The sequence below is a fragment of the Saccostrea echinata genome, unplaced genomic scaffold, assembly GCF_033153115.1.
Source record: "Saccostrea echinata isolate AGI-Se365-2 ecotype Australia unplaced genomic scaffold, CSIRO_AGI_Sech_v1 ptg000020l, whole genome shotgun sequence".
In the NCBI taxonomy this organism is placed as follows: domain Eukaryota; kingdom Metazoa; phylum Mollusca; class Bivalvia; order Ostreida; family Ostreidae; genus Saccostrea; species Saccostrea echinata.
In genome coordinates, this window is record NW_026889769.1 from 7,796,763 (window position 1) to 7,823,711 (window position 26,949).

Genomic DNA, 26,949 nt, shown 5'->3' on the forward strand with positions numbered 1-26,949 from the left:
TAAAGAAAACAAATTTTGGAGCAGAGCAAACATGGACCTCCAAAACATCAGGTGAGATCAGGTGCCATGGAGGAGTGAGCAGTAAGAGAAAATTGGATTTCCAAATTCAAATGTTTTTGATTGTGAAAATCCTATTTCGTTAAAAATGTTTTACGGATTCTGGCTTCTTTTTTTTTTTTTTTTTTTTTTTTTTTTTTTTTTTTGAATTAATAAAATATCCAAAAAGCATTGAATTCTCGGGATATCTAGAAATATAGGTAAATTAAAGACTCGAAACCTATGTATCTGTATCACATTGAAAGGAAAATTATCATGATGTCATGCAAAACAAAACTTATACCTCCAATATTTTAACAAGTACCAATAGAACATTATAAACTTGAACAAAACATAACACTTATAAAGTGTCAAACACAGTGAAATAAAACAGGACTCCATAATTATGAACCTTTTTTGTGTGTTTCACTATTTATTTCACACTATTCAAAAGATTTAAATACTTAATCTTAACAGCATCTTTTGTTTGTGACAATATTAAAAGTACTGACAGTGTTTTCTTAAACAAGGCAAGATTATCATATTGTTTTTGTTAATACTTCTCACTCTTAATATGATTGATTAATTATCAATGATACAAATAATCTAACCACGATTTAGTTTAACTCCTAAACTTGTACAACATATAAGTAAAGTAAATCTATCTATAAATTAGTGAAGAGCAATGCAATGATATTCTCGAAATAGCAACGAGATCGTTGTGGAATGGTGATTTCATGATCTAAATCCAAAAGTTGTACCTAATACTATCACAATTATTATAATTCTCTCTTGTCATTTAGATAACTATCTTTTGATTGCACCTGTACAAGTTCCTCTTTAGTATTATATAACGGTGCATCAAACGACATTCTTTTCCCATAATCCCCTCCATATCCATTGTTATAATATTCCTCACTTTTATCAAATCCGCCATATTCTCCATTCCCTTGAAACTCGTTTGCTACATGTCCGTTTGATATAACCCCTCCGTTCATTTTCTCCTCTGCTTGGTTTGCATCATACCCATGAAAAGCACCATAAGAAAACAATTTTCCCGAACCATCTGCTTTAAGAGTATCTTCAGGACGCCACCTATCTTCTTCTGGTGGTTCTGCCCACGGCTGCTTCTCGCCGGAAGCGAAGATGCCATAAAATATGATGCCGAGGAAATGCACCACGCTTGCGATGATGAAGACGTTTTGCCATTCATCAGCAGTCTAAAAGCAAAAATTCATATTTTTATCATGTTATAAGTTTTTTGATAACAGAAAAAGGAAAAATTAGTCATCATGTTGTAAATTTGCATTTACCTTCATCCAGTAAATTCAAAATTTACAAAATGATATTATGAACGAAAAAAAGCAATGAAGTATAAATCATCATTGCCCTTCACTGCACATAAGGAATGTGCATTATGCAACTCATACAAATGGGATACAACAATGGGCCAATTCTTAGTTTTTGTTTGTTTTGTTTTTTTAGGGGTATCGCAATTTTTTTAATAGTTTTATGGTCCGCCAATTGTCAAAAGCGTTTAATAAGTATGTATTCAAATGCATCGTCAATATATTAAAAAAGAAACATATAAATCAGAAGTAGACAAGCACGACAATTTAATTCTTGTTCATTTCAAAGTAAACCTACATGTACATACAGTACTCAAAGAATATATTTATGAAGGATCATTAGAAATTGCATTTCGAAGACTTTAAAGCTTGATTGTCAATATTATTTCCTGCGGTAAGGTAAAAAACATAATTTCGTTAAATACTGTCCAGTAATCAAAACTTCATACTGATATGTAATTTATACGTTAAAAACCGCTGTTGATTACATCAAACTATTAATCTGACTTTTATTTGGCTTACTAAATGCAATGTTAATGTTAGACTAGTCGAGGATAGAACAATAGAATATATTCTAGGCATGACAAGCTAATGACAACTAGTTATCAGAAACGTCGGTTGCATATAAATTATCTTTTTATTTATTAATTTCTAATTGATTGGTTCATTTTTTGGCTTAGATATTCTAAAGAGATAATAGTATCACAAGATTAATCTTGCATTGATTAGTTGAAAATTATATATTTAACGGATTCTGTTGGATAGAGCTTTCAAGCATTGCGAGAAATAATTTTACATTATTTTCCCATCACAATAACTTTTTCTATGTACCAATGATATGAATCTTTTATCTTACATCAGAAAAAGAGAACGTGAAACACTTAATCTGTACGTGCAACTAATCAATTTGAAATTTCAGTGCAATGATTTTAAAAACAGTGTATGAACAATACAACATTTTTATGTTAAACAACTGCTGAAAAGGTTCCTAATCAGACAGGAATCATTTAACGCGTGCATTTTGTCTGCAAACAAAGCAATCTAACTAATAATATTACATGTAAAAGGCAAGCCGGTAGAACGTGTGGGGTGAGAGGTTGGGACAGTCCCCACTTTCTCTAACATGATTAAACATTTTATAATACAGAAATTATCATTTAGATGCTTAAAAGGTTTTCGAGTTTGGACAATTAAGGGTTTTTTTCTTGTCATTTTTTAGGTTGCGCCTCCCCCTCCTGAATTACTTTGAGTCTGTTAGGTGAAGATAACAAACAGTGATTGATCTCCAGTAACAAAACAAAACGTGTTAACAGGCCTAAAACGAGGACTCCTGGAAACACCAGAGGTTGGATCAGGGTGCCTGGAGGAGTAAGTATCCCCTGTCGGACGGTCATGAGTCCTAAGTATTGATCAAGTAAGGGTTCTCAGTAGTCAAATTCAGTATTAAAAAATGACCCAAAAACGTATGAAACATGAGACAAATTACGACCCAACCATATGAAGGTTGTATTTACAAACAAGGTTATTATAAGGACCGTAAAAACTGCGAGAGGCAGACTCTAAACGGGATTGTTGAAATCCTTGTAACAACATATTTGTCAGTAGCTTCCCTTAGTTAAAATGATCGTACTCAGAGCATGCTCTTAGTATCGAATCACTTGGGAGACATACACACCAAAAGCAGGTGTTGGTGGAATATTACTACAACAATAAGTGAGGTTAACGATGGAAAAGCTGAAGTCATCCGCTTGTCACACAATTTAGTTATTAGTTGGCAATTGTTATCTATAGTCAATAAATCAGCCAAAATATGAAACGGATGTACCAAACTACATGCGCGGAGATTATTAACAAAGACTTTTAACTGATATTGCATCTTACCCCTTTCTTCGTGAGAAGTTCTGTCACAACTGGGCAAAGCATGCCTGATAGTGTCCCCACACCGTTAGATAATCCCATCAGAATACTGGCAAAGCGTGGTGCTATATCCAGATGGTTGACATTGAAACCTAGAAATATAATTTTAAAGTTAATTTTAAAAATATTTACACAGAATAATATGCTCTCAGAAACAGTGTTCTACTTATTGCATGATAGGAATGGAAAATCCATACATGTACATTTATATATGACTGAACTTTGATAGGACAATGAAACCTATGATCTGTGATCTGAAAGTAACTGAGAGTTACAAACGAAATGTTCGGGGATTTAAAACCGCTTTGCTTTAAAAATAAATAACTTTAAACATAAATATTATGCATGTACATATCATTTTATTGTATCAGTTGTTACTTCCTAAATCAAGTGTCCATTTCTAAACATATTTATAAATTACTGTAAATGATTTCAAAACTTACTTAGGAATCATCTAATTTATTTGAGCCCATTACATCTCTGATATACATGTATATGTAATTTTCATTCAAGCAATATGTACATGTATGAACATATATCATAGATATTTCATGGAGACCTTTATCATTAAATTTGTACAGAACTTTAGACCTTCATGTTGCTTATGAATATTTAATGTTGCTAATGAATTGTTTTATCAATGTCTGTCTCCCGTTTTCACTAAAGTTGATATGGGGAAGCAAACAAAAAGCGATTTATATATCATAGAGAGCGATTGTGTCTTGAAAAAGAAGTTATTCAAAGATAGTCAAAGAGTATGTTAAAAGTGAGGAAAGCACAGGAATCAGAAAAACCTTGAAAGAATAAAAGATATGCAAAAGAACATATGAACACAAAGAAGATGCAATTCAAAATATAGTAAAGGAGGGACTTACTAGATCTTAAACAAGAGACCCAAGGGTCTTAACTATCACCTGAGTATAATGCAACACAGAAGAGGATCTATAGAAGTATAACTAAAACAAATAAACTGATAGATGAAGTTAGGCTACCCAATAGCAAGAGAAAGAGGATGCAGAGTAAAGACCAAGATTTGAAGCCCTTCATGGGTATATGTTGTCATCTTTATATAAATGAAAAGTTCTCGAACTGGACGTAAAATAACATACATGTAGTAACAATCAATCAATCTAGATCTGCAACATGAAACTTTTTCAGTACGTTAATTGCTAAAAGTCGGCTAAATACCACGACCTAGATGTTCAGGGAATACAAAAAATAGTGATTGATTGGAGATATACATCATTATAATGTAGTATTACATATCATAATATATGTAGATGCTAAACTTTTTTGATAAGATCAACAGGAATCAGAATAACTAGTCCAAAAAACATCTTGTACACCCATTTTGGTTGATTTTTCCTCTATAAGTTGCTTGTACCATGGGCTTTCCCCATCTTAATTGTTGGGAAAAATGTTTTTACTATACTTCATATAACTATAGTAGAAAACTAGAAAATGTATATCTTTATCCACTTATTTATGTGTATTAGAGGAGTTTGGAGCTAGTTTACGATAATAAACAAGCATTCTGAGAGTATTGCATTAGCAATACTAGTCCCCTACCGGCAAATGTAATCTGGTTCCCGTTAAGAATTGAAAATGCCATAATTCCGTCAAAAAACAATGAAGCGGGACGAAATGCAAACTTGATCTGTAACTCATCAAGATACACTCACATACCAAAAATCAGCTCAATATCTGCAAGCGTTTAGGAAAAAAGTGCGGAAAACCAAGTGGGACAGACTGACAGACAGACAGAGGGACAGACAGACGGACAGACAGACAGACTGAAAGACAGACGGACGGACAGACTCAGAGGAAACCTATAGTCCCCTCCGGTTTCACCGGTAAGGTACTAATAAATACATGTATCTAAGGTATTCAGATATATAATCATCTGTAAAATGTGCATTTTAGTTGATGACGTCTTTGTGAATGTGAACAGTTGTTGTCCCGTCGGAAGATTATTTCTGCTTGGGTTGCCCAGCCCTAAGAGCGAGTTGTCTTAGGGGCAACGTGTCTAGTATTCTGGTGTATGTGCATGCTGACGGTTTTCTCTCGCTTATATATTTTCAGCGTAGACCTCAGAGTCCACGCAGTTATGACTATATTGTTTTTTGTACAAGAGCATAAACTCTGAAGCTCAAGCAATAGCAGAAGGACAAAAATCCGGAACTAAAGTTTATCTTTTATCTTTTAAGTACGGCATCTAGTTCTGTAATTAAGACATGTCTAACGTGAGACGTACAAGGTTAGCACTCCCTGACTGCTCTGATATCGTATCCTTAAACAAAGTGGCCATAAAGAATGGAATTAAATCCATCGTTCTATGTTATATTAACGAGACAATACGGATGCCACCAAGCAATAATCTGAAAATAGGTGATTAATACCAACATAAATGGTTTGTCGAGTCGGAAAAAATTAAGGAAAACTGGCGGAAAGGTTCATTATTCAAGGAAGGGGCTCAATAGTGTGGATTGCATGTAAACCTGAGGCAAGACAGACATATATTTTAGCATTATAGAAATGCTTGAAAATATATGAAGTTTAATTAAAAAGAGAAGGTCATAGCCAATATATACAGGATGTTATGAATTACATGATAACAAGCACCTGCTGGTAATCCTAGAAGTTAATACGAACATCTTTTTCCTGTTCTGTAGCTCTTTTTCACACAAAGCGTCTGGCTTATTAGAAAAGTCTTACTTGAAAAGATCAAATTATACCGGTACAGATATTTTATCTAGGGACATTATAAAAATCTTATGTCCCTTGTCAAATTATACCGATAAGCATAATTTGACAAGGGACTTCTTTTGTCTTTGCTTTTAGATTTTTTTTTCACTCTCTGCCTTCGTCTGCAAATTACACAAGACCTGACGTGCTCTATAGCTGAAGATTAAATGCATACAACTTCAAAACATAAAATCAAAATTAAACTTTACTGGTGTCATGATTGAAAGAACTTTATTTTCTGCATTATTCTTCGACATTATCAACAGAGTGGTCTGATCTTCTGTTGCAAAGGTTTCGACGTCTACAAGTTGAAATCACTCGAAAATCTCTATGAGATGTGTAGCAATGTTAATGAGGCGTAAAGATAATGCAAAGGTTAACTAGGTCCGGATTTCCATCCTTCAGTAATGATCAAACACTTAGTATCACTGTTTTGACGATTTTATGCTAGCTTTTTGAAAATACATATTATTGCATTGTCCTACACAGAATTCAAAACCTAATCTGCTCCGCTGAGACTACTAAGTAATACAAAATCTGCTCCACAGAGAGGGTCTGGTATTATAAAATACAAAATCTGACGATATTGCAAATGAGTTCTGGAAATTATAATTGGTTTACAAATCAAATGTCATTATATTGTGCCAAATACAGCAATAGAATTGCCTCCCGGCACGGAATGTGAGACCGAACCACAACAAAAGCTCGGAATTGCGTCTGATGCAATTTATATTTAAGATTGATCGATGATACCGATATCAGAGGGATCATTAATTTTTCATTTTATTGAAACCATCTTTCATCTGTGGAACGATGATGTATAACATTGTATTAAATTACGGTCCTTTGCACTGTTTGTACGCAAGTTTCAGCCCAAACATTTGTATGATGTCATTTAAATTAGCTTTTGCTTAAACCAGAAAGGTTCCTAGTACCGAGTTCCTTAGTTCTCTATTCAAACTTTTTATGCCCCGAGGGTAGATGTGTTGCATTGCTGTATGCTAATCATTCTCTGACAACTACATCTGAAACACTTGAATGTCAGAAACGTGTTACATTTGTTTGTTGCAGACTTAATTAACATTTTATCCAAGAATTTTGAAATGTACATCAATAGGGCTCTCCTGTGTGAGAGCAAATAAATGCTACATCGTAATTTTTGAAGACTTGAAAAAACCCATAGATATAATTTTTAGATTTTTTTGTTAGGATTGGAGGTTTAAGACAAATCCTATCTGTTCGAATTAAAAATGAAAATTCATTATTACCTGAGATGGCAAACCCGCTGGATCCAACTGCTAGAGTCAAACATACGATAGCTGTTGTTGTGTTTCTTGTAATTGCAACTCCAAGCAGAAAACAAGCCTCTAGACCAAAACCTAAGAAAAACATCCTGATTTACTATGGGTTATATCATGATTAACTTCGGCCTATATCCCGATTTCTTAATTTACTCTGGGTTAAATCCTGGTTTATTAAGGGCTATATCCTGGTTCAAGTGGTTTACTATAACAGGCTATTTCCTGATTAACTATGGGTTACATGTATATCCTGATTTACTATGGGCTATATCCTTATTTACTATGGGCTATATCCTGGTTCAAATGGTTTACTATAATAGGCTATTTCCTGATTTACTATTAGGCTTTATCCAGATTTACTATGGGTTATATCCTGATTTACTATGGGCTATATCCTGATTTAATATGGGTTACATCCTGATCTACTATGGGTTATATTCTGATCTACTATGGGTTATATCCTGATCTACTATGGGCTATATCCTGATTTACTATGGGCTATATCCTGGTTCAAATGGTTTACTATAATGGGCTATTTCCTGATTTACTATTAGGCTTTATCCAGATTTACTATGGGTTATATCCTGATTTACTATGGGCTATATCCTTATTTACTATGGGCTAAGCAATTGTAAAAGTTGTATTTTATGCCTAAAACACTTTGTTCCCAGAAACAATACTATGGCAAGATCGTTTTTTATGAATTATACTATATTATTAGTTGAATACTATTCGTTATCTCCACATATTTCATTGGTAAAAAAATAGTTGCCTTCTTGTAGTTTTCCTTGAAGTAAGTCTATGGAACATCCGAGCGTCACGTGCCTTTTTTTTATAGACTATGTCTAGGAATTTCCGGGGTTAGAACATGACGTTTTCTACGAGGTAAGTCAAATAACCTTGATTTTTACATACTATTAGTTTTTCAAAGAAACATATTTCCATTAAAATTTACAATACAAAAAAGTTTTAGAAATAATAATGATCATGGTATATGTTTTTTTGCAATTTGTCAAAAAATAAAAATGGTTGTAAGACTTTTTTTTTAAAATCCCATTTCCTTATACACACAATTAAATATTAACTTAGTAGATTTTAATTCCATATCCTTACCACTACAATTAAATATTAACTGGTTTTGTAGATTGATATTCCATATCTTTACCCCCATAATTAAATATTAACTGGGTTTGTACACTTAAATTTCATGTTCTTACCCCCACAATTAAATATTAACTGGGTTTGTAGATTGAAATTTCATATCCTTACCCCCACAATTAAATATTTTCCTGACATGAGTAGTAGTCAGAAGGCGCTGCCTAAGCTTGTCTGCTATAAATCCTCCTATTGGAACAATGATCGCCATGACAAGATGTGGAAGGGCGGCTAAAATACCACTCTACAAAATTTTAGAGAATCAGAAAGTGTCTCTAAAGGGTAAATTTTTAATTCAATAAATGTGGTTTATTACTGCTTTAAGAATTTGTATAATGCATGCTGAGCACTCTGGCTTTATCAAATAAAACACTGCTTATAATGCATTTGCACCTTTCATTTTGAAATCAGACTTTCAACATTATTTGATGATAAGAAAAATCTTTTTTTTTTTTTTTTTGTATCCGTATAGCATATATATATAAGCAATTACCTTGGAAACATCAAAATGGAACACCTCAGTGAAATACATCGGCTGAGAAATGATTAGCAGGTAAAAGGTCCAGCTTCTACAGAAATTGGCCACGATTATCGCATATACGGGCATGGATGAAAAGAACTTTAACCAGGGAGTCCTCATATCCTGACAAAAGCACAAAATAATTCAGGTAAAAATTCTTATACTGTCCATGAGACTGTCGTTCTATTGATGTCATATATTTTTGTCTGAATATTATCAAATTGAAAAATAAGTGTAGCTGCATTTTAGGGTTTGGTGCTGGGTTCATAAGCATTCATAACTTCATTGTGCAATTTACGTATTGCCAGAGTTGTTTTAAAGTTATACAGTTTTGCACTTTTTTCATCGTCATGATAGACCTCAGACTAAGGATTTCTTCTTGCAGAAATTTTCCTTAAAATTTAGTATTTCTCTAATTTTGTTCAATTCCGGATATTTTGAAATCGTTGCCTCGACAGCTTTCTATAACCGTCCATCAAATGATGATTAACCTTTATAGAATCTTAAGTCAATGGATATTAATTGAATAGAAGTGTCATCACCAGCTAAAACCCAGGATTTGCCCTCGGTGTTTCTTCGATCTTTTCATATTCTTTTTCTACTCGTGTTTTTACGAAGTCGTTAAATAAGGTTTATCTAACAATGCGGAGAGAGGTCTTGATTAACTCAACTTTTATATAACCTACAGAGAGATCTTCATGCGAAAACTCTCGTTCCACCGTCGGCAAATACTTTTTTCAAATACCTCTGAATATCCCGAGATTGTTAGACGAGATTGAATTAAGAAGGGAATGTTTCCTCTCGTGGGGCCATAGAATCAACATGAAAGTCTCTGAATTATCCTTGCATTATTTGATCGAAGGCAAATAGAAAAATGGTCGTTAACGAAATCAAACATGTGCTGTCAAGAGACTTTGGAGAAAGAGAAGATCTTTTACTTTCAGACTCTGTATATTTCACTCGATATCATGGATAAATCTCACTTATGGATGCAACACTTTGTATATTTAACTGAATTCTGTATATTTAAAAAGTTGTTTTCATTATATCCACAGAAATATCTCCTTCTTTGCTAAAATAATGACAATTTTAACTTTTTGGAAAATTAAAATTTATTCTGTGAATCCTGTATTTTGTTACCTTATCCACTAGACAGCCAGACTCAGCTATCGACGTTTCTATGTAAATACGCTCTTCCTGTGTGATATGAGGGTTTGTTGAGGGTTTCTCAAAAGAGAATATCATCCAGAAAAGGCACCACACCATGCCTAGGATACCTGTGAAAAAAAAAAACAGTTACAAAACAATAATTATATTATATTAAATGATTAGGGTATTAATGTCTGAGATTTCCTTCTTTTCTTTAGGTTTAACTGCCTCAAAGAAATATAAAAATATAAAATTGAAGAACAATAATCAAGCTCAAATGTCCACAGGAACAATATAAATTTGGAGCAGAGAACATAGATAGATATATATATATATATATATATATATATATATATATATATATATATATATATATACACACCATGTTCAAAATTTTTTATAAAATACATGTACAATCATTTCGACTTAGCATATAAATCTAAAGTATTTTACAAGGTGGTTTCTTATTAGGGTTTTAATGGAAAACGATTCTTTTTTCATTTTCAAAGTTAACAACCGAAGGATAATATATTACCACCATAGCTTAAGATTTCTCTCCCATAGAAATTCTCGGTATCGAAATAAGACGAAAATGCTGATAAACTGTACATTAAATTGCCTATTTAAGGGTACCTTTGAGAGTCAACGCATGGAACTAAGGGATATTATTTCTCTCCTTTTTGATAACTTTCAAGTATAATATACATAACAATGAATAAAAATAATGAGCATGCAAATTATCAAATCTGAAAATTGCAGAATTCAACCTTGGAACCTATGAAAAAAAATAAATTAGCTCAATTCCAGTATAGTCCGTAGGTGGAGATATGAGAGCATGAACATATCAACAATTAAAAAATAATCTGTATCAATAGTAAAAAAAAAAAAAAGATTCAAGGTGTTAAATCCAGCAAGTTTCGTCGTAAAGAGTCATTCGTGGTTTTTCGAGGTCCTTTGATGATGAGTATATATGAAATGATTAATTACCAACATGTTAGCGTAATGCATGTCTCAATTTGTTGCAATAAGTGTGAATTTTCTTTGCTTGTCTTTTTTTTAAAAACATAATATAGTCAAGAAGTTGCTGTCTTAAAAAGGACTGCAATGCGTGCAATTGGACCATAGGCATGTGTTTCTAACAGAAATCTGAATGATTCTGTGTTGTAACGAAAATATGTGTTGTGAAATAGATTTCTTGCAGCTTTAATTCTTATCACTAATTAAAAGCTGTAATTAACTGCAAAGCCATCTTGAATTATTCAGGCTTTAAATATTGCTTGTTCCACAGGCACTCCGCATCTAACAGGAAAATACAAATATTTTTCTGTATTATATGCGATACATAAATCGGGAATATTTTTCATTTACCAAAAAGACTGGAGTATATAGGAAGGAACATGGATAAGAAATAAATAAATAAAACTGGCATTCAAAATTGTCATCATTCTGATTGTGCACCTAAAATTTTACGTTTGAAATTATCAAGTAAAATTCTACGGCCTGAATTTGGGGGACGATGGCTGTAGTTTTCTTGATAGTGTACGATTCTTAATTAAGGCCTTAACTGAGTAGTCCTAAAGGTGAGCTGTCTTAGGAGCGACCTGTTCAGCAGTCAAGTGCATGCGCAAGATGACGTTCAGGTTTAACCTCGCTTAACCTCAACACACTTAACTTTTAAAGAGTTTTTACAGAGAAAACAGTTGGAAACGCAAAATAAATAGTGGTATTCTAAGTAAGGATAACTACTTACCAAATACGTAGAATCCTGACTGCCACCCGAGATGTTTTGTCAAGATTCCAGAAAGAGGCATCCCTAGAACAGCTCCAGCATATGATCCTAAAGGTAACAATACATGTATATATAAACATATATCAACATAATATTACATATAATATTTAACAACACACAAAAAATATTAGTAATTATTTTAACAAAATACAAAAAAATTATATACAAAACATTAATAATAGTCATATAAAACAACATACAAAAATAATGCATATAACAACATACAAAATATTATAAATAACAAAATACAAAAATGTTATAATTATAAAGATGACAAATGTAGGGTAATTTACATCCCTGAATACTGATTGTAAAAGGCTTAATTTCTTTCTCTCGAATATGGTAAATGTATATACCCCTTAAGTCATTTTCGTTTGTTCCCTTTTTGTACGTTTTTTTTTATTTTTTTTTATTTTTTTTTTTTATTTTTTTTTTTTTAAATTCTTTTCTGGCAAGGTAGTGATTTTAGTTGTTTGTTTGACCAATGAAGCATATTTTAGGTTGAATGAAGAAATAAATCATTTAATTCATAATCTGTGATATACTAACCACAGAATGAGATGGTGGCCAGTCGAGACCGTTCTAGAGGTGGTGCCCAGTGTCTCCAGATACCATGGCAAGCCGGATAGGTCACACCCTGTTGGAGTAAAATGGAAAACAGGTACTAGTATTTAAATTTAACGATATAAATTGAATCTGGATAAGTTTGTTATTTAAATTTTTGCTTTAAAATATGACATACCAATATTTGAATTTAAATTTCAAAGATGGAGACACGTTTAATTAAAAAAAACAATTATTTTGAACAAAGACTTTTTTGCTTTGAACAATGACTCAGCAATGTGAAACAAAATGACATTTGTTAAGTCGTTTTCCTAAAGGACTCTGAAGATGTTACTATTTATTTTACACATTCATAGAACTCATATTCATTTTTGGGAACTTAACGACGAAAATTTTGATAACTACTGATTTTGCATTTCTTTTTAAATAAACTTTGCATGGTTACTGATACAGATATTTAAAGAAATATCCTTGTATTGCATTACACAGATCTTACGGATTTTTGTTACTTTTATAATTGTGCTTTTAATTCATTTCAGGTTATATTATTTGCAAGAAACGCCTTTAAAGTTAATAAGGTAATTTGTTGAACAAATTCACTATTTGACCTTGCAAAAGCTAGTCTTAATACTATATAATTTCGAGGTGTGAGGTCACATTCAGTATGATGTTTTGGAAAAGTGCTTTCTTTAGTTCATTATCGATCTTTTAAAATCATGTAGATTTACACATTCTGGGGGTTTTTTTCTGATAGAAGATAGTTTCCTTTGTAAGAACGAAATTCTTCGAAATCCTATGTCAGTTTTAAATATTTTTAATATTTCCAACAACCAAATTGAATTTGAATTACCATATCTATACTGAATTCCTTAACTTCGTAAAAATCTTAACAAACAAAATACATGGGGAGCTCTAGTATATGTTCCACCAAGTCGCTTTCTTAACTACTCACGAAAATAGCAACAGCAGTGAAGGGGAAACTTCAGGAGTATTGTGCAACAACATATTTGAGAAGTGGTGTTAGGTGCGGATACTTAAGAACTCCAAGGAACTTTTAGAAAATTTGAAATCATAAAAATTCTACTAAAATGAGTAGCATTAAAACGTTCGACTTATCAACATTTTATACAACCATTCTCTACGATAAATTAAATGCAAGCTTTTTGACATCATAGACAACTGCTTTATAATAAAAATAGAACTCTTTAATTTGCATATTATGTCACTGGTCATCTCCATACTTTTTTTGTTAAAAAAAAACACTCTGATTATATACAAAAGTACTGCAAGATTGATATCATAAAAATGCTTGAGTTTTTCATATCTCTTTATTTTTGTGGTTTTGGAGACCAGGCCCTGGGATCATGAAACATCTTAAGCTTAAGTCAAAATCTACAGCTTGTACTGAAATGTACTTGTAGAAGTCAAGTAAATCAAAAGTAAAATATTTTTCAATATCGCTCCAGAAAAATGTTATCTGCAAAAGTAGAGATTAATTCAATGATTAATAAGTATTTTACAAGCCATTGAAAATTTGACTTAACCTAAGTCTGTTTCATGATCCTGGGGCCAGGTTTTCCAACAATCTCTTGGAATTCCCATGGAAAGTAATTGTACCCCGTTATTAGCAGATTATCTGTTTTTGGTAACAGAATTCGTTCAAAAAAATTTACAAGAAACGAAGAAGTCTCTTACTGTGACCTTCAATTCGCCATTTAGATATGTCGACAGCGTTTTATCATTTGACAATATTCATTTTCATTCGATTCGAAATATTCCAGTGGACTCGAAATAAAATACAACACAGAATCTGAACTTCTGTTTTACATTTGGATATTTTACTTGGGAAAGACAAAGGCAAACTAACAACTGAAAGTTACGATACACGTGACGACTTCAACTTTTCTATCGTCAACTTATTTTTGTGGCAATATACAAATATCATACGACATAAGGAGTTTACGACTCCCAATAGGCAAGAGCATTTTCTACGTACGAACCATTTCTAAAACGAGGCAGGATACTTGCAAATAAGTTGGTGATATGCGTATTTCAACAATCCCGTTTAAAGTCAACATTTAATAAATTCTACGGTGGATACAATGACCTTGTTTTTGCAAATACATACAGTTTATCGTTAACTTTAATGTTGACTGACGTCTTCATACGAATTGTTTGGTCATTATTTTCACACTAAATTGCCCAAAGTTTTTTTTTCTATTCACCAGATCATGATAAATGCGATACCTACACCTTCATGGCACCTGGTCCCACTTCTGTTTTCAAAGGTCGCTCCTCGTTATCCTTACATTACATTAGATCTTTTTTTTTTAATTTTCGTCGTCGGGGAAACTTTTCATTTGAATATACACTGTACGACTTACAAAGCCATGACTTTAATTTAAATTAACTTACAATTACTGAAACGCCTTACAACGCATCTCAGTGAATTTTTCAAGATCCGATGTTTTTTTTCTCTCTTTCTCTATAAAATTGCAGAACATCTAAAACCACGGCATTTTCCAAGGTCCATCCTTGAAAATCTAGATCTTTTGTGTCAACAAAGACATTTCGATTTTTTTCTTTCGTTTCACCGTTAATTACCCACTTTCGTGCTGAAAATTAATTCTGAGACCTCATTAATTCCAATGTTATTGAGTGTACCTTAGTCTTGTGTGGCAGACAGATAAATGCCCCTGATACTTATTAAGAATACGGATTATGCCAGGGGAATTGCTCTTTCGTTGTACGTGAATACATATGTATAGGCTGTAATTAATTTTCTTCGTGTCAATTTATTATTTTTATAAAACTCGCTTTTCTATACCTTTATTTTCTAATAAAAGTGTTAGAAAGGTAAAATAACTACACCTTTCGAAGAAAATGTTGGTCAATGTGTAAATGAATGTGGTAACATTTGAATATCCTTCTCTCAGTGGTTGAGACAATAAACTCTTGAACCATTTCATTATAACTGTGGTACTGCTCCTTTGCAAGGCAAATTAATAACGTTTAGCGAAGTTTCGTTGGCAGATAATTAAATGTTGATTATTAGACAATTGCTATTACGCCATATTTTACCAAACTATATTCAATTTGTCCTGCAAAAGAGCAGTACTGCAGTAATCGTGAAGCAGTCTGCATTCAAGTTTTAGATATATCTAACGAAACGACAAAAGATTCTTAAAGACTAGGGACCTCATCAATCTTTATATGTAAATGAAAAACATGGAATCTTTATATTCATCAAGGTCTAACCCAATTTCTAAATTTTCAAAAATCATTTTTTCACAAAATTTTTAAGTAAGATATATTGTGGCCATTTTAGCAAATATATTAATACAATAATAAAGGCAAGATTGGAGATGTTATTTCTGTGTAATTTATTTTACGGTTTTATAAGATATATAGAGGATATTCAATGTTTCGTAGTTGGATATGGAATTTATTTCACGAGTGGGCTGGATTTTTTTATATTTTCACGAGTGCGACATTTTTTTTAATTTCCGTTTGCCCCTGTCTTTTCTTAACAGTGTAATAGGCTGGGTGACGTCATAGATGAGCGGTTGAGACATCATCTATACTTATAAATTAATAAATTTTGCAAATAAACTCCGAAACGGGTGCACCAGAGTTCTTACTTACTCCTCTAACAATACACTAGCTACAAGCTGATGTCCGTAAACTATATTTAGATTTCACTCGCATAGTAAGTATCGTACATTAAATTAAAAGTCTACTTTCATTTTCTATAAACAGCCATGAAATAGCTAAAACGTGAGTAAGGTGGCGTTTCCGGTTGGCGGATCTAAGTTACTGGCAATTTTTAATGAAACTGACAACAAGCAATCGTTTATTTATTACAGAAAACGTCATCACTGAATTATTCAATCAAAACTCGATTTAAATTATATAAAAGAAATAAGTTGTGATAACCGATTAAAAAGGGAAATGTGCAAAATATTTTCGTCATTCACCGATCTTTATATTGACGGAAGCTTCTAGAACATCATATAGCATCGAGCCCGATGTTAAGAAAAAAAACGAGGCGCTTATAGCTACATGACCATAAAAAAAGCTTTTTCGTGTAAATGGTCATAATTGAAATAATGGTAAATCACTGATAACACTATAAGTTGTGAATATGATTATATGTCGAAAGACTATTACATATACATGTATGTAGTAGGTTTTCCAAATAAATCTATCGGTAAAATTTGTATATATTCCTTACTGAGAGCATCGTGGCAACGAACCCGAAGTACAATTTGTTCTTCGTAATAAACTTGCTTACATGAAAAGAGAAAATTCAGGCCCGTAGGAAGCAATAGTAATTTATATATCGGCAAAATTATTGCCCCCCCCCCCACGTGCCCCCGGTTCCTACGGCCATGATTAATTAATGAAAAAGGTATTGTTCAAATACAATTAAAGATGTAATATTTTCCGCTTTAATCAATGCACAGTTAATTTCTGAATACAATCTTTTATAGCTGCAATAATGTAGCCCTCTCCTTTTTTGAAAGGGGGGGAGCAGAGAGAGAGAGAGAGGCCAGAAAATATCAGATCAAAAAAAAAAAAAAAAAAAAATCGGAGAGAGCTACATTATTGCAGCTTACTCTTTTGTATCAAATACTCAGCCTATTCATAGGGCGTTAAAAGCTGATTTTTACACAGGTACTTGGGTCTTGGTTTATAAATATGTATGTACCTATTATTGATAGGTAAAAAAGTAAAATACATTTTTACATATCAATAAGGTACAAACATATTTATAAACCAAGACCCAAGTACCTGTGAATTTTTACCCCCCCCCCCATCAATTTATTAGTAAAATGTGCATATTCGTTGCTTTTATCCTTGACGGAAATGAAATAAGAGCATCTGAAGTACAATATCCATAACATAGTATAACAGGTTTCACAATAAACGTCAATTAATGAAATTGCTATTTTTCAAGTTAAAAAAAAATAATAAAACAAAACAAACACAACAAATGGGGGTTGGGGTGGATAGGTAAATCTACTTCCTGCGGGATTTGAACAAAGTATTTGTTCCTGCTATAAGCCTGTAGGCTGTCAGTAGAGAACTACAATATATTTTCTGTCGGTAGTGGTATAAATTCAATTCCCCGCGCTTGCGCGGGATTTCATCTAGTAGCTTAACAATTGTGATATTGAAAAAATTGTGACATTGATATTAAATAGCAACATAAACATGTACATGTATATTTGGGAAGAAATTGGCCGTTTTAGTCTCTATCAAAATGGTTTAGTTACTATCTATATCTTATGACAGACCAGAAATTATTTTTTTCTTACTTTGATATCCTTTCACACTATGGCAGAATATCACTTTAGTATCGTTTCACACTGTGACAGAATATAACTTTTAATAAATAAATAAATTACAGTATTTCACTGATGAAAATGGAATAAATACATTTATTATATATTTGTAATATAAAACAGGAATTTTGCATCCCTGATATGAACACAGGCACGCGCTTGTATTACTCACTCTGTATCAGCACCCTTTATTTCACCCTTTATCACACCCTTTATTACACCTTTCCGGAACATCTCTGTATTTTTCATTCGGATCTTTTTCTATTTGTTTATGAAGTTTATTTAAATTTTAATTTTATTTAATCAGATATTTAATGTTGTTCAAAGTAATTGTTTTTTAAAATTTGTAATTATTTCATTTCTTATCACTAAACGCAATACCTTTGGGAAAAAAATGAGAAACGGAAATTCAACAAGAACAGAACACATTCAAATTATTAAAAATTCATTGATTAATTTCAAGTTTATAAATGATTTTAAGACACTATTTTCAAATATATAATAAAAACAATGATACATGACAAAATCTGTATCACACCCCATATCAACCCTCTACTAATATCAGCCCTCTGGCCTTCGGCCCTCGGGCTGATAGTGGAGCCTCGGGTTGATATGGGGTGTGATACAGATTTTGCCATGTATTATTCTGTATGTATATCAAGAAGCCATTAATAATGATTGCTTTTGAGGATGGTGTTCTTAGTTGTTTATGAACATGTACTTACCTCAACTAATCCTTGCAAAATTCGAACTGCCATGACCAACCCATAGTGGACACTAGCTGCTCCCGGTAAAAGAATATTCAGAAAAGAAGAAATTCCTATAGCCAATCCAAATATCCTATAAAGATAAAATGGTTGTTATCTGATGATTGCGAGGAGTGAAGAAATTATGAAAAAATGCTTGCTAATCTGGATTTTCAGTTGTAACCAAATGTGGCAAATGATATAGTGTACCTCAGCTTTTAAATTAAAAACAAAATACAAAAGATGAAACCTCTATAATAATTTTCGTAGCGTTAATCTAATCTCTAATAAAACAGCTAGAGTATTGCCATTATATTTATATTTTCTTTGTATACAACCAATACTAAAATTTAACATTCTAATTGCAATTCAATTTGTACATTGAAATTTTACAAGTGTATGGACTAATACAAACAATGGATACGTGCCTATTTGCAGGAACTCTGGAAGCTAGATATCCCCCAGGAATCTGGGTCACAATATACCCCCAGAAAAACGAACTATCCACTATACCGATGGTTTCCGGGGTCCATAGGAATTGGGGCAGATGGAGAAAAGGATGAACCTAGAAAGATAGAGTAATTAAGGTAGATAAGTATAAAACACCCATTAAATCTATTTTAACTAATTTCCTTAAAAATTACATGAGAAAAAAGAACAATATCCCTATATTGTCAATAATCAATGATCTTTGTAAGAAAAATGATAAGCTGTGATATATTTTCGTCATATTTTCTTTAAAAAAAAATAGATACATCCTATATATTGGTCACTTGGGAGCTTACATTTTAGAACGTGTTTATGCTGTATAAATGCGATATAACAGTCTGTTATGAAATGCAGTGTAACTTTTGATCCATAAATAGTAGAGGACTGATATTTGGACATGTATATAAGGAGTCTCCATTCTTTATGCACAATTAAGGTGAAGGTCATATTAAGAGGTCAAAGGTCAAATATTGTGACGTCATCTACTGAATATTACTTTTTGTCATTAGAATTTTTTTTAATCGCCAAAATATCGATCTGAAACTATCGGTTCAATTTTCCGTATTTTGACACATCTTTTTTTTTAAAATCTGTGATCCATTTCAATCAATCTGTTGATTTTTTGTAAAAATTGAATCATACATTTTCTCTTAAGAGAACTTAAAGTGTAGCATATTTACATGTGAATTTTCAATTCCGGGGCTATGTATGTCCTAGCTTTACATCATATTTTACTCAAATTTACCAGTATCAATATATTTTACTGAATTTTAGTAACAAAATGGTTGCCGTTATAAAAAGCATCACACAAGTTTGCAATAGATCAATTGATACTTTTTAAATAAGGAACATTCTCAAGTCGAATGTCTGATTTTACAATCTTCTTACAGAGGTCTGTTAGGCCATATTTCAAACTATGTGGGCAAAAAATGTGCGGTTGAATTTCTTTCAAATTACATATAAAGAGAGATTTTGTATCCTAGAACAAAATATCAGAGTTTCAAAAAAATTGAATCTGAGGAAAATTTTGGCCCATCTATTGTGTACTACTTTAAAGGAAAGCTTAACGAAAATCTAATGTATCCCAAGAAAATGTTAAGACTTCAGTACTCCCTAAAACGACCCAAAACTAAACAGTTCTTTACATTTTTGCTCTTTTGATAAAAATATAACCATACTCTACCGATTACCTATGTATGTTGCAAGAATATTTATTATTTTCCATAGAATCAAACTATAGTTCACAACTGACCTTTTTAAATATTTCAATGCCAATAAGTCACTTGCTAGACTATAGAGTAAATATGTTTTGCAATTCATTGATCGATTTAGAAAACAATACCTTATCATCAGAAAACAATAGCAGATAAATACTCCACAACTGTTATTCATTAGGCGGATTTCCTCTTTCTATGAATTCGTTTTCAAGATCATTGACATACAATATGAAAAACAAGGAAGACAACACTTCTCCTTACAGGAGAAAATAAACCATTTACTCTACAAAATTATACAGATGAATGGAGTGGATGTAATAGTATCAAAAACTAGTTGTTGTATTCATAAATGGTGGGGAAAATTGCACCAATGAGAAGTTGCATGGTTTTAGAATGTGAAAATAGGCCAGTTTGATTACGTATGCGTTGTGTTAAATTTTGACTGTAAAGTACAAGCAACAGGACAGGGCGCAAAGAAATTTACTATTAAATAGCCTCACATTTTGATCCTTATGTGTGTATCTTTTTTTTTTTCAAATTACGGATGTGAAGTTTGGAACTCCACAAAGTACCCGGCATTGAATCTTGGTTTTTAAAGCTATATATGGCGTATCTGAGCTAAAAAATAAAAATTCGAGATTGAGTGTAAATGAACATATTTGTTATTTACGTTCAAATTAAAATTTTCACCGATTTTAAACTTGAATGACCTCAAGTTTCTATAGTTAAATTGACTTTAGGCTGTGTCTGATATTTAAATGCGGAGTCGGTATATAAATCGGTTATTGTTTTAAATTTCTAATATCTATGCAACGCGATTGATTTAAATTGTGTAATTTACAGGAAATTCCTATTTTTATATAGAGTAATAAAACAAATAGAAATATCTTTTTAATTTTAGTTAGTCTGAAGTATCAAAAATACGCCATATATGACTTTAACGATTTGTACTTGGGAGTTCTTAAAAAATCAAATACAACTATGTTATATTTTGAGACAAAACACCTTTGTATCTTGTCGGTATTTAACGAATGTTCAAATTTTGGTGTAACAGTGTGAAAATTGTATTGTATGTTAAGAGCTGCAAATGAATTCTTATATTGTGCCTGTAAAAATACTTAGCAAATTGTAGTAACTGGGTATCATTTATTAAGGAACAACTATCCTGTCTGAGACTTTGTAATGTGTAAAATCTCTCTCTCTCTCTCTCTCTCTCTCTCTCTCTCTCTCTCTCAGCTGTTGAACTTTATTTGAGTAATCTCTTTGTATTGGTGCCGCTTTAGTTCATTTTCAAAAATACCAATTGACTTCAAAGTCTTATCACATGGGGCGCATGCGTCAAAATTTAACTGAAATTAGTTTTGCCTAGCGTTCACATACGCGGTTCAAATTTAATTCGCAGTAACTTACGTTTCAATTAATTCGAAATAATTAATTTTGGCGATTTTCTAATTCGCGTAAAAAATCTGACTCGGAGAACAATATGAACATGTACGTAAAAGGTAATAAAAGTCACATTAATATAATGTGTCAGTCTTCTTAAAATTTATCGAAAAATTATTAATGGAAATTTTCTTTTGATTTTTATCAAAATGGATAAAATTTATTTTATGACTTCGTTTAAAGAATTAATGAAAACTCATTGTTCTCCTCGAAAGCCAAAGTAAGATGCTACAATGTAGAATACTTTTTATTCTTTCATTTCACATGTTGTGACGTTGTAGGAAAAACTCGAATCCTATACGTAGACTGCTGAAGCGAGGCGAGGACATTCTCTGAGACCTGGCTTGTGTCAGAATTGACACCAATAGAAACGGTTTGGCAGAGTGTGGCCATAATTATCATTCTCTAATGGTATTACCTACCCGCTTCAATCAATATTTAATTCTTCAGGGGAAAATATGTACCAGAAAATTATTTGCCTGACTTTATAAATGCTATTGATTTTCTCCTATATTTGAACTAAGTGCTTTTTCTACAAATAACAGATTCAATTAATATGGCTCCTACATACACCATAACTGTAAATTATAAGACAGGACGATCCCGATTGTTTTTCCCTCATTTCGGAAAATGTTATTTTATCCATAAATATTAATATAATGAAATTAGTGATGAAATAGGTAAGATGAATTTGATTTTATAGGAAACTTACAATAGCATATAGCGTAGACAAAGTTTCAGGATTTGAGAAGTGAACAATCGTGACGTCACGTCATTAATCATTTATGTTTCGAGTTCATACAGGAAAGCAATTAATTATTTCCCAACAATGGGGCATCCATCTATTGGGAATGTGCTCTGATAATATCCCAGAACGGGGTTTAGACTCTTTTTATGCTTCAAATACGTAATTAGTTTCAAGGTCGCATATGTAGTATTAGGTGTTACCCAAGGGTATATCTCTTTGAAAACAACATATCTTTAGATTCCTCAAATTTTATCATTACACAGTTGAATGTTGATTAAATAAAATTGCTAACATTGAATAAAAAAAATTCAAAAGTAACTGGATAAAAATAAGCAATTGCTTATGAAAAAAGATAAAACGTGTGTCTATTATATAGGCTGGAATCTAAATCAAATGCTATTCTTGTCTTAATATGGACCCGGATAGCCCTGTAGACAATCACACTAATGATATTTCGGTCAATTGTATTCTCTCTAGAAAGATTAAAATGTCAAAGTTAGAACAAAAGGCGAGAAAGCTTCCGCGAAAATATTGGACCCCATCTTGCATTATAAAGAGAATTCAAATTGATGCAACCCTCAATGTAAACGAAAAAGATAGCATATCGATTGTGGTCCATGTTAAACAAAATAAAAAAAATCAATTAAACAAATTTTGATGGAGCCATTATATTTAATCTTGGCAAAGAATAAAGGGATGCGTCCTCCCGCATCATACCGGATTCTTATCTTGAAAAATGACACGTGATGTATCGATAACGTTAGATCAGAATGATCGATTTTCACTGTATCGTATTAGAACCTTAGAATCGATGCTAATTCATCATTTATGAGAAATAACCCTGATAGTTTGATTTTTACATAATTTGACGGCAATAGTGAACATTTAAACGACCTTGATATGGTGTCTTTTATAACCACTTTATTTAATCACAAGCAAGACTTTATTTTATATATATATATATATATATATATATATATATATATATATATATATATATATATATATATATATATATATATATATATATATAGCTGTGTGTGTGATTGACTCACTATTTCCATCATTCCATCATAATGCTATGGCCTTGAAAAGGGAAAATCTTGCATAAATCATTGTTTGGATTCATTTGATTTGAAACATTTAAAATCTACTATAGCTATGAATATTAGCAATTAGCTAAAAAGTCGGTAGGTGGGAGAATGCATCTCTTACATTTTTTTATCATATATCCGCTGAGGAAAGTTCTGGGGAAATGTTTTCGGATTAAAGTTCTTTTCTTAGTTGCAAAATAAGTCTGTAAAATGTCTTTCCAAAAGCTGGTATGATCTACATGTATTTAGCAATTTTTATTTGGCATATGTCCTACCGTTTTGTTAGCTACAGTTGAGTTTTCCCCATCCTCGAGAATTTTTGTTGGGACTTTGTTTTCGTCTCCATAAGTTTCGTTTTTTGTCATGGTTACAATAGCTACCCCCATGTTACATCGAATCCCGAACGAGATGAGAAAACCTATACAGCTAAGCACGGCCACTAGGTAGCGCTGTGCGATACATCTGCAGCATGTACATGAAGGACAGTATCCAAGGAAACGGGACTTTTTATCTTCTTCCTCGGAATACGCTTCATCCAGTTCGTCATATTTTACAAAGGACTTTTCCTCGGGGTCTTTCTTGAACACTCTGAAAAAAAAAGTTATGTTTCAGGAAAAGATTTCTTCCTACGGAGCTATATTGACAATGTTCATGAATGATTTGCATGCCATGTCGTGTAATTTTGTTTTAATTTTTATCTTGTTTTAAATTCTTTTTAGGAATATATATTGTGAAAAAAAATTAATAACATTTTTATTTTGACATTTCGTTGCCAAATATTTCATCTCGATGTTCTTTCAAATACATGTACAATGAACTAAGTTTGATATTATATTTGAATGCAAAATATGAGGGACCAGCATATTTCTTCAATTAATTATCAAACCAATGATATAGCATAAACAATTTTATTATGAACACAAGGAAACTCTTTGTAAAGTGAATACATTTCACAGAAAAATGGCCATAAAAATCCGATGCGACATGAAAGGAAAATGTAAATGTCAACGCGTAATGCAGGCAACCGGATTAGTCTCAAGGGGGTTCTCATCTTGTCCCGGGCCTGCTATGAAATCTTTGTAGTCTGCCTTAGAACTTGTATCGGATTCATTAACTTCGTGTTACTGTGTTGTAATGTTCATTACCCATCGTTCAGATTTGCTTTCAAAACAATACATCATACTTCATTGTCAGAAGGAGACAATTCGAGAGAGGCCACAACATTGAAGGTCTAGAATTTAGGTGCATTTGTGACATCGCTTATCAGTCTGGCCTAATTGCATTGACATGTTTTTGTGTAGCATGACAGCAAAACCCTTGCCTGACAATATTCCATTTCCATTCCATTAAATTGTGTTTCCCTCTAGAAAACTTAATAAGCAAGCAGTGTTTTTATGTTGATGAAGAAAAATACAATTAATACGCAAGCTGAGCTTTTACGATACATTCTATCTAGTTCTTCGCAATCAAGATAACTTATTATAGAAAATGCACAACATCCTGTCTTAGGAGAGATTACGCTAACTAATTAGCAAACAAGTCGGAAGGACGAAGTTGATACGGTCATGCTAGAAAATACCTGTAGCCAGTTTGACAGATTGGGAATTATATCATTTTCTCATTTTATGTCCATTCCTTCTTAAAGGAAGAAGAATAAGCAGCTTATATTTTCTTATAGGTCCATTAGCGTGAATCACTGTGTATCTCTAATTAATTCAGAATCCACCTAAACTCTCTTTTTTCAAAATTAAGGGAATTCAAGAGTTGCAAAATACAAGATGTATTAAAACGTTCCAAGGAACATGCAATTTTAACTCAAAACTGATATACCGATAAAATTAAATTTATAAAGTGAGCAGAAATTATAATTATGCTTAAAGAAATCACCTACTGACACGTCCAACTTACAGTTACTTACCTTATATCTCGAAGTCTTAAAACTTCTATCAAACCATCCAACTTATTCATTATTCCAATAACGGTAATTTAATCCCAGGTCTAATTTAATTTCTGCACACACCAATCAAATAAACTTAGATAAAAAAAAAAGACATATAAGAAAATTATCCTGCTATTTTGTATGCGTAAGTTCGTGTTCTAACTTCATGTTTTGTTAATGTGAAAATTCATCGACGCTTTGATAATGCATCAGAGGACTCTGCAACAATTATTGGGAAAAATCAGAATATACTTTAGGTGAAGGACCACATTTAAAATTCCTAGTGTTAACACGTTTTCTATCTCCTTTTCTCATTTAACACTCGCTGTGGAAAAAGAAATATCAGGAAGCATGACTTCATTTGCGTAAGAATATAAAGTCCAATGCATAATGACTCAATTCACCAAATATGGCACAACACGGTCCGTGTTCTATTGGGGTTCCCCCGTCATCGGACAGAGATCGTCGATTTAATGATAACTCAATATATTTTTCTTTTGAAATGCGAAAAACGACGGAATCATCTTTACAATGGCGTTTGGCAGCATCATAATTAATTCAACAGCCGATATCCCAAAGAGACGATGAACGGGAGGCGCGCGCAATATAGGTGAGCAAAAAGCACAAATTTACTGAATTGCCATTTACAAAAATACAGTACATGTCATTTGTTATTCAAGACCACTTTTTTCACGTTATACATTTATCTTTGTGTTACATGATTTTAAGAAGCAGGTTACATTTGTTTAAATGGTTTAATATCGTTGAGACAAAGAAAGAAACTCAATATCCGAGTAATGGGAATTCTGCCGTTTTCGTGGGGATAGTGCATTAAAGACTAAAACTAATTTACAATGATACATGAACAATAAAGAATGTGATCTATTTTAACGATTTCTTTATTTTCTCAGACAGTAAATAATGAAGCAATTATCTATCAACAATATATGGATTTCGCAAAATAACACATGGGCCATTCATTTCATTTTAAGAGTGTAGTGTTTAAAGCGGAAGTAGCCGCGATGGAATAAATGCAGTTATTTTTTACCCTGACGTTGCGTCCGGAAATTCGTCGATCGTTCGCACGTTGATTGCACGTCATAAAAAGATCCATTAAAAGTTCGTTGGGCCTCATTCTCGAACACAATGGGCACCCTAACGAAACGTAAATACCACAAATACCTAATCGCATAAAACGATTCCCAATCAATTCACTTTCATCGATTACTCTTTTCAAATTTAAAAATGTGGTTCTGTTATCAGTACAGATCTATAAAAACAGCATAATTGACTCGGAATTTTCGATTTGTTTATTTTTCTGCGAAATCTGGACAACAATCACTCTCCAGTACCGACAGGTGTGCCATGTTAAACATTCAGTACCTTCCGCATTTTAGCCT

General features: G+C 32.3%; 2 protein-coding genes across 2 annotated transcripts in view; both read right to left on the bottom strand.

The window, feature by feature from the left end:
* The window catches only part of LOC133190024 (TPR and ankyrin repeat-containing protein 1-like), a 490,694-nt gene that overhangs the window by 433,794 nt on the left and 29,951 nt on the right, over positions 1-26,949 (bottom strand). The window lies entirely within an intron of this gene.
* LOC133190022 (vesicular glutamate transporter 1-like) lies at positions 201-26,079 on the bottom strand. The gene is made up of 12 exons (XM_061325498.1): positions 25,529-26,079; positions 23,886-24,198; positions 19,048-19,184; positions 18,599-18,713; positions 12,511-12,598; positions 11,923-12,009; positions 10,164-10,300; positions 8,997-9,146; positions 8,618-8,747; positions 7,316-7,426; positions 3,267-3,394; positions 201-1,256 (listed from the first exon to the last, which is right to left on the bottom strand). Exons 1-12 carry the CDS (start codon positions 25,576-25,578, stop codon positions 816-818), a joined length of 1,887 nt encoding a protein of 628 aa, XP_061181482.1. The 5' UTR covers positions 25,579-26,079; the 3' UTR covers positions 201-815.